Source organism: Citrus sinensis, chromosome 4 (genome assembly GCF_022201045.2).
Source record: "Citrus sinensis cultivar Valencia sweet orange chromosome 4, DVS_A1.0, whole genome shotgun sequence".
NCBI classification, from domain to species: Eukaryota; Viridiplantae; Streptophyta; class Magnoliopsida; order Sapindales; family Rutaceae; genus Citrus; species Citrus sinensis.
This window is the reverse complement of record NC_068559.1, coordinates 1,180,254-1,189,568: the sequence shown is the minus strand read 5'-3', so window position 1 is coordinate 1,189,568 and position 9,315 is coordinate 1,180,254. Positions and strand designations below refer to the sequence as shown.

At 36.3% G+C, this 9,315-nt stretch overlaps 2 protein-coding genes across 4 annotated transcripts; both read left to right on the top strand.

Annotated features, from left to right (window-relative positions):
- LOC102628658 (uncharacterized) lies at positions 1-3,926 on the top strand. 2 transcript variants are annotated; one of them, XM_025101113.2, is made up of 8 exons: positions 1-125; positions 224-520; positions 857-1,736; positions 2,067-2,346; positions 2,432-2,539; positions 2,708-2,986; positions 3,090-3,233; positions 3,386-3,534. In XM_025101113.2, exons 1-8 carry the CDS (start codon positions 98-100, stop codon positions 3,404-3,406), a joined length of 2,037 nt encoding a protein of 678 aa, XP_024956881.1. In that variant the 5' UTR covers positions 1-97; the 3' UTR covers positions 3,407-3,534. The 2 variants fall into 2 exon arrangements, with proteins under 2 accessions (XP_024956881.1, XP_015388210.1); XM_015532724.3 differs by having other exon boundaries at positions 2-125; positions 3,486-3,926.
- A 1,235-nt stretch (positions 3,927-5,161) lies between these two features.
- LOC102628931 (uncharacterized) lies at positions 5,162-8,497 on the top strand. 2 transcript variants are annotated; one of them, XR_003066497.2, is made up of 7 exons: positions 5,162-5,693; positions 6,434-6,562; positions 6,652-6,772; positions 6,934-7,015; positions 7,731-7,884; positions 7,985-8,321; positions 8,442-8,497. XR_003066497.2 is itself a non-coding variant. In XM_006486250.4 (6 exons), the coding sequence occupies exons 1-6, from the start codon at positions 5,181-5,183 to the stop codon at positions 8,111-8,113; spliced, it is 1,128 nt and encodes a 375-aa protein (XP_006486313.3). In that variant the 5' UTR covers positions 5,162-5,180; the 3' UTR covers positions 8,114-8,497. The 2 variants fall into 2 exon arrangements, 1 of the variants encoding a protein (XP_006486313.3); XM_006486250.4 differs by having other exon boundaries at positions 7,985-8,497.
- Positions 8,498-9,315: the final 818 nt, after the last annotated feature.

The window sequence follows — 9,315 nt, the reverse complement described above, 5'->3', positions numbered from 1 at the left end:
ACTTTTCAAAGTTGGTAAGATGCAAACAACACTGCCTTAGCTTCAGTCTCACAAACTCGGAGCAAAACAAGGGACGCACAGAAACAAATTAAGAGGCATGCAAACGCAAACACAAACACTGAAAGGTTCTATATTTATTTCCACTTTTAGAGTTGATACTTTACGCAGTTCGCATGTTGGTCCCTGCCTTTTGAATTTTGCTTCTCGTGTTCATGCATGGCAGAAGTGTCGAGCTCTGACGTGGAGACAGTGATAGAGTTCTTGAGAAAGAATGGATTCAAAGAAGCCGAGTCTGCTCTTAAGGAAGACATGATGGAAAAAATACGCGACTTGGGTTCTTTTGATTACGAGAAGTTCTTGTTCCCTGTCCTGCCGCCGGTGAAGATTCCGGCGAGTCTCAGGCAACCGGAGGTTGATGAAGGTGGTGCTGACAGATCATCAAGATCAAGTTCGGCGTCTTCTTCTGATGATGATGAGTTTGTCAGCTTGGCTTCTTCCACTAGTGACCTTTGTTCTTCAGGTTAATTAGTTTATAGCTTGATTTTTCTTATTTGTTTAATATATATATATATATATTTTTTTTAAATTATAGCACCCCCAAGAAATTTGCCCATTGTCATTGAACGAACTAGCAGGCACAGATTTCTATCTTGTTGTTCTTGATCAACTTTAATTTTGCTATGTTTCTAATTGCTTAATTATTACGATCATGAATTATGTTGTTTTATTGGATGAAATGGAATGCTTACATCAAGAATTAATGCAATCCAATTGTATACAGTAAAAGTTCTCAATAGAATTGTTAGAAATTATAATTGCATAGGGGGTCATTCTGATGCTTTTATCACTATCACAGAATTCACAAACCCGTATGGACTCAGATCAACATCCCATGGAAATTCTGAAGCTTCATCAGAGAGCTTATCTCAATTTGATACGGCACGTGATTATGATCTGCAAAATGACTTCTATTGGCATGATGAGAAAGATGAAGGCTACTTCATGACTCCCTCCTATGGTGGTTCTGACTTTTTTGGCTGTCCAAGTGAGGACAAGTTCATCATGACTTCAGAGGCTGATAGGCTATTTGAAAATCCACTGGCTGTGTATGATCAATCGGAAGGATTACATTCAGAGGCAAGTACTGATTACTTGGATAAGCCATGTCTATTTCATATTGTGCCATTGAATGATGACAAAGAGGTTGGAGTAACAGATTATTATCGTTTTGAAAAGACTAATCAGCCTGAAGCTGGTGGCATCAAAGAGAAGCTCAAGGATTGTGCTGCTTATGGTTGTTCGGAACCCCTTTGCAAATGTTGTGCTGGAGAAGGAAAGATTAATAATGATTATGGCTATCTGAGCTCTAAAGAAGCTGACTTAATTGATCTTCAACACAATGTTGTGGGGGATTCATCCACTGACTGTGATTTAGCTCCCCATCCTGGAACTGAAAAGAGTTCAAGTTACTCTTCTTCTAAGAGGGGTTCGAGCATTGACTGGATTGAAGGGTTTAAAGGTTCCTCAGATTTGCATTTTAAGGGGGCTGAGAAAGATTTAATGCCAGCTGAAATCGATAACAGTGACACCAGAGACGGTGAAGTTAATGGAGCACTCCATGAGGGTAAGGCAGATGCAGAGGAACATGGTGTCGCTACTCCTGACCTTCTTATGTTTGACAATCTTGAGGAAGAATGTGAAATATTCCATCTGAGAATCATACACAGGAAAAACAGGTTTGTTGGGCAAAGTCTACCAGCTGCAGTTATTATTGCACAATGGTTCATTTATTGATAGTTTTCATGTCAATTAGTACTATATATGAGGGTGTTAAACCAGCAAATATGTACACCTTTGGTAGAACTGATAAATTATCTGATATTCTATTTTAATTCGAAGGGACAATGAGCATTGTATGGGTATTAGGCTGTTTATCTTGTTAGCGGGATCTTGTAATCAATTCTAAATTTTTACTGTTAGTACTGGGTCTTGATAGAGATTTGAAGCTGGTTCATTGCAGGTTAATAAGTAGCAATCAGTGTACTCACTTATTATGCCATCTACAGGACTGGATTTGAAGAGAACAAGGATCTGCCTATCATACTAAATACTGTCATTGCAGGCAGATATTATGTTACGGAATACCTAGGTTCAGCTGCTTTCAGTAAAGTGTTTCAAGCACAAGACCTTCACACGGGAGTCGATGTTTGCCTCAAGATCATCAAGAATGATAAAGACTTCTTCGATCAGAGTTTAGACGAAATTAAACTTCTTAAGCTCGTGAACAAGAATGATCCTGCTGATGAGCACCACATTTTGCGTCTTTATGACTACTTTTATCATCTGGTAATTTTGTAGCCTTTCTGTTCTCTATGGGAGTTTTCTAGCATAGCTAATTCTCCTGCTTTTCTCTTTACAAAAAACTCTACAGGAGCATCTGTTCATTGTTTGTGAACTCCTTCGTGCAAATCTTTATGAATTTCAGAAGTTCAATCAAGAATCTGGTGGAGAAGCTTATTTTACCCTTGGCAGGCTGCAGGTTTGTTCAACTTTTCTATTAATTTTGCTACTGTTGATTGTCTTGCTATTCGTCATTTTATTTTATTTTGTTTTAGCTTTTAGGCACTTTTTCTACTTGTTTTTGGCAACTTACACTGCCAAGATGAACATTGTCAGTATCTTTCTTAGTTTTTGCTTTTTCATGCAGGTTATAACTCGGCAATGTTTGGAGGCACTGGAATATTTACATAGCTTGGGAATTATTCACTGTGATCTTAAGCCTGAAAATATTCTTATCAAGAGTTACCAAAGATGCGAGATAAAGATTATTGATCTTGGCAGCAGTTGCTTTCAGACTGACAACTTATGCCTATATGTACAATCCCGTTCCTATCGAGCTCCTGAAGTCATCATAGGCCTTCCTTATGACCAAAAGATAGATTTGTGGTCTCTTGGCTGTATCCTCGCAGAGCTGTGGACGGGGGAAGTATGTCTTATTTGACATTGCTTGCTTCATTAGTTTGAAGGGATTGCTCCTTGAAAGAAATTTCTATCATTAATTTTGATTGTAATTATCTATGTCCTTTCAGGTTCTGTTTCCAAATGATGCAGTTGTGATGATCCTTGCACGAATTATTGGCATGCTGGGTCCAATTGATCTGGAGATGCTGATGCAGGGGCAGGAAATATACAAGTACTTCACTAAAGAATATGATCTTTACTACATAAATGAGGTTTGTTTCGCAAATATCTTTATATCTCTCGTGGTGATAAGACTGACACTAGAGTATGCTGCACTGTGGCTCTTTGGGATTGATCAAAACAAAATATAGGAATGCAAAATTTCTTGCTTTCAGTGGAATTAACTCACTTCATGCTCGCTCAGATACTGCAACTGATTCACTAATCCAATTGTGCTAGGACATAAAGTTAACAGGTAAAGTATATTACATATTGTGAACTTACATCTTTCTTAATATCTCCAGGAGACTAATCAACTTGAATACATAATCCCCGAGGAATCGTCATTGGAGCATCACCTACAATTCTCTGATGCATTTTTTATCGACTTTGTTAGAACTTTGCTCGAAATCAATCCCCAAAGACGCCCAACTGCAAGGGAAGCATTAGACCACCCATGGCTTCAACATCCATACTAGTCCAATTGACCACGAATTGTTTGACAAATTACGAATTTGGTGGATAATTCCTCCCCATGAGCATGACAGAGTGCCTTCTTCCAGTTTCAGTTTTGGTTTTCTGTATATGTTACTGCATTTTTTCTGCTCACACTGCATATCTGTTTGTTAATTTTTTTTTGAAAAAAAATGCTCACTTTTTGTCCGTCCTCTACCTGACGAGGGTTTGTAAAGGATTCATTGATTGATTAACAGAAAGATGCAATAATTAAACGCATAAATTGTACATATCTGGACTCTTGAAGCCGGTATGAGGCTCTCTTGTGCGTCAAATTTTTCAATTTCTTTCTCTTCAACCGTCAGTTCAATTGCCTGAGACGATAGCACGTGTACATGGACCCCATCTGGCGTGGCCGCGTAGAGGAATCGATGACTCTGACAAATCCGAGTTGTTCAAAGTAGTACACTATACTCGAGTTCACCGAATCGCCCCTTCTGTACGTCAATAATGACCAATCGACGACAAAATCTTTAAAGAACCCAAGCTTGTCTCATCTCATTGGCTGATTAGACCCAATGAGAGCCTTACCATTTTTCCTCACTTTCAACCTCCACGATCCCCTCTAGCGCGTGAAAGAACGCCCCATTGAATACTCGTTGCTCTACGACGAATCTCTTTCATATTTGGCGCCTCCCCCAATCTTTTGTCCAAGGCTCTGTTTATTCCGGCGTCAATCGTAATATTTGGTCTCAGATAAACGAATAATCTGTTCTCTTTTTTATTATTTTTTTTGTTTTTGTATTAAGAAGTTTGGCGTTTGTTATTTGTAAGAATGATAGATGATGACCCATGAGAACAATAAGATGGCAAATAAGATAGCCTTTTTTATTCAAAAATTATTCACATTTCTTTCATTAATTTTGGTCTAATTTTATTATTATGTGTTGATTATTTTGTACATATATTGTAAGAATATTATATAAAGTACAAAATAAAACTTTGAAATTGTAACATATTATAAAAATTGTGGCCAATACGGCAATACATGATGACAAACTTTTCTAATTTTATCATATATGAGTTTGTTCGAAATACTTTTAAGTAATATTGACGAGAAAAATATTATATATCTTATAAATACACACTTTTTTTTTATTAAATTCTTGTTACGTGTATCTGTCAAATAGTGTGTGTACCAATAAATGCATAAAAAATAATCTAACAAATGAAAGAGCGTAAAGCACTCATTATTTTTTTAGAAATGATACATACACTTATTAATACTCATGAAATCAAATTAATATATGAATTATTGTTGATTCAATCGATAAATTTCTACAAGTGGTATAAAATATTCAAAATGTGAGATAAATCAAAACTAAATCAAAGTAATTCATTTTAGGATGTAATTAAAAAATAATCAAAGTAATATATTATTTGCTCGATACGAAGTATAAAATGACAAATTTACCATAGAGAACAAAAGAGTATGAAATACCACTCACCTCATGAGGGCGTGGGATTTCTAATCCTTTCTCTTTATGACTTGGTCGAATCAACGCCACGACCACCACCACAACCCTGAAATAAAAGTGCACATACCGCATCAGATATTGTCGAAACAGAAGCAAAAGCAAAGCCAAAACTTATCAAACAGGGAACACAAGAACACATTAGATTCTCAATTGTCAAATCTCAATCAATCAAACATTAAAATTAAATTATCTCATTACAAAAATTTTAATTCAAGTAAATTAATTCATTTAATGGCTGAGTTGACTCAGGCCGAGGTGGCGTACTCACATCGGTCCATACAAGTATGGCGAACGCTATTGAACTGGCTAGCTTTCTTCTTCCAGATCTTCGCCAAGATTCTAAGAGCTCTCGGTCACCATCCGCTTCTATCTTCCTCTGCTTCCGCTTCGACTCACGCTTTCAAGCCGTTGCAGGTCGTTGAGCTGCCTGAGACCGATTCCTCAGCTACCGTAGATATCGGCGCTGTTAGGGACTCCGGTGATGACGTGGTCTCCGAGGAGCGTCTCCAAAAACTTACGGTATGTTATTTTTTCCTCCGAAAGAAAATATTGGATTTTGTTTTACGTTGACTTAGACTATTATTATTATTATATTATCGTTAAAATTTCTTTCTGTAAGTTTCTTTGAAATTATAATATTTTTCTTTAACATGAAATAAGTTAATTGGCACTGAATTGAGCTTCGTAGCAGCTTAAATTAGCTTGGATGGAAATGTACTCGAAAATGAAGACTAAAAATTTCATCTTTTAGTTCCATGTTTCGCTTTGTTTACGTGCTTGTGTTCTTCGATTAAAGGTGTTTTTCTTTGTGTTATTATTACTATTTTTTTTTCTTTTTCTTTTCTTCTTTGAAAAGATGTGTTTCTAGGACAGAAGGAAGCTACCTAGTGGTAAACAACTGCATAGAATTCTTTATTGTTTTAGTGAAATACATAGAATTAAAATCGGAAACAGGATTTAGTTGGTATGGGAAATGGAAGCAATTGTTGGAAATCCAAGTTCAATTGAAAAAAAAAAAATGAATGAATAAAAAAATTGTGGGTATGAGCTTTAAACTGTCTCTCGTAGCCCATTTTTGTGTTTAGAGCTTTTGTAAGAAGGTTGAACATCATGACATCTTGCCGGTTGAAGTTAGATAAGCTGTTTTGATTATTTGAAGCTATAAAACCGGTCTTGGTGAAACATCTTTTATCCCCTAGTAGTCTTCTTGTTTCGTATTTTGTTTTATATTATATAACCTGAATGGTTGCATTATACAGGTAGTACTTGATTTGGATGAAACTTTAGTTTGTGCATATGAGACATCTAGCCTGCCTGTTACGCTTCGTAATCAAGCAACAGGAGCTGGATTGAAGTGGTTTGAGATGGAGTGCTTATCTTCCGACAAGGTGTCCTATTACATTTAATAGTAATTAATTGCTTATCAAATCTGTTTTCGAGATGAGTTGTTTTGATTTTAATGTGTTGGGGTTTGAAGGAATGTGAGGGAAAACCTAAGATCAACCACGTGACAGTTTTTGAGCGTCCAGGGTTGCGTGAATTTTTGAAACAGCTTAGCGAATTTGCAGATCTTATACTATTTACTGCTGGTCTCGAAGGTTTACTCATTACCTGACACATTGAGCTTTGCATTTATTAGTTGATCTTTTTCTAGTTGATCTTTCACTTATTACCTAACCAATACAGAAAAAAAAAAAGTGAAAATTTTTCTCTTCTTTCACCCTTCCATTATCTGATTGATGCTGTTGGATGTCTGCAGGCTATGCTAGACCACTTGTTGACAGAATAGATGGGGAAAATTTATTTAGTCTTCGACTTTATCGGCCATCAACTACTAGCACGTAAGTTCTGCTTCTTATATTCTCCTTTAATCCTTTTTTTTTTAAAATCATTTCATTGGTTTGTTTCCATTACATTGATGTACTTTCTGTTGTTGTTGCTCATGCCTTCACTATAAAAGCTGCACTGCTTCAGGGTTCTGAGAGTTTCTGTTCCTGCATAACGTTAACTTCTTATTGGAAATTCTAATGCCCTGAGTAGTGAAAAATGGAGCAAAAGATATAGTTGAGATAGTGAAAGTTTAATGGGTTCTTCTCAGTTGAACACAAGATTTCATGAGTTAGGCTCCTGCCTCGCTCTAATAGGTCTTTAGTTCCCAACAAAAGTTAGAAGGATATTGACATATTGTTATGGGTTTGTTCTAACTTTTGATTATCGTGCTGTATCCCCATATTGAATTCTTAGGAAAAACTAGAGCAATAATTCTAATTCTAAGTAAAGAAGAGTTATTCAATTTTAGTGGGACCAAATTTTCCATAGTAATTTTTTTATGCACAGATATGTAAGCTCAAGCCCATAATACAAGTTTCAATAATACATGTTTCAAATCTGTCTTGCAGTTTAGAATGTACCCATTGTTACGTGAATAATTGAATATCACACATTAATTTTTCTCTGTGAAAAGTACAATGATTTGGAAAATGGACTTCTTAAATATCCAGCCTGCTTGAGATTAGATTGCTTATTTTGGTATATCTTCATTCTGTGACTAAACAGGGAGTACCGGGAGCATGTCAAGGATCTCTCCTGCCTGTCAAAGGATCTATGTCGTACTGTTATTGTTGACAACAACCCTTTCAGTTTCTTGTTGCAACCATTGAATGGAATCCCATGCATTCCATTTTCTGCTGGGCAACCACATGATAACCAGGTACTAACCAATGTCACGTTATTGAAATTCCTTATTAGTTCATTGAATTATGTTTGACCATTTTCTCACCCTGACTATTGGGATTAATGTGTTTGACCAGCTTCTCAATGTCCTCCTTCCGCTCCTTAAGCATCTTTCCCTGCAGAAAGATGTGAGACCTGAGCTATATGAAAGATTCCACATGCCCGAATGGTTTCAAAAACAAGGAATCCCCACCTCAGGATTGTAGCATAAAGATTGTATGTAATGAAGGCCATCGATCTGCCTTGTACAATTCCCTTAAGATTGATTTTCGTAGCATCATTTTGTCAGAGGACTTCGTGACTTCTTGTATAGCATTGATTTGCTTGCCAGAGGCATTGATAAAAGCTGAAATTTACGCCTACCTAGTTTCGCGAAAAATGCTGATTTATGGGCTGCCTCTCATAGCCAAATAGGTATACCGGTGGTGTATGTAGATTTGTTAAAGATTCGTTACTACTGTGAAACTTGTTTATATGCTTGCAATCTGTCAGTTATTTCTATGTATCTTTCTGAATTTTGTAAATTTGTTTCAGATCGTTATCTTCAAGTTCGGGTGCTTGTCATGTAGCATCATCATTCTTTCTGCTTCTATCTTGTCTCCTTAATGTTTCTCGTAAGAGTGTCATCTGCAAGCTAATGAATTTAGCAAAAATCCCCAAATGAACTTCTGGACATTTATCACTTGGGATTATCTGTTCATGAGAAGCAGAAACGAGAGCAAAAAGCAAGTCACATGGGCGGCGGTTAGCTTTGTCAATTTCAGAGTCGGATTATGGATATTAGACACTGAGTAATGATTGCTATCCATGTGGCTTGGGTTTACAGCATTGCCTGTCTTTGAAAGCAGCTTGTATATAATGTTAACTAAAGCTGCTGCAAGGCTCATATGCGGAGACAAAACCAGCTTAAAGCTTCTACATGTCCAGATAAAGTGAGAAAAAAGAAAAGCTCTTTCTCTGGTGTTTTGTCTTCGCTTGTTTCCATTGGTGAGTCCAGGTTAAAGTTTATGCTTCAACTAATGAATCTTTATCTCAAGTAGGTCCCGGGCCCGGCAAAATTTTTCAGAATTGACTGAACTTTTTAAAGAGTTCGGTTTCAATTTTCAAAACCGATCAATTTGGTTCGGTTCAATTTTTGGTGTTTTCTGTAAAATCATTCTGAGATTAAAAAGAAAAAGAAATGCACGAAAAGCCGAAAAAAGATTAATCAAATTGAAAGTGATTTTAATACTTAAAGTCGAGGGATCAATTCTTCTTGGGTAAGTTTGGAGCGCGTAAAATACAAAATAAAAATAAATTATGAATTGAGGAAATTTTACCCAACGGGAGTCTATTATTAGCTTACAGTTTTAATATGCATAAAAACAAATAAATAATATTGCAATTGTTTTTATATAATTCTTCATAA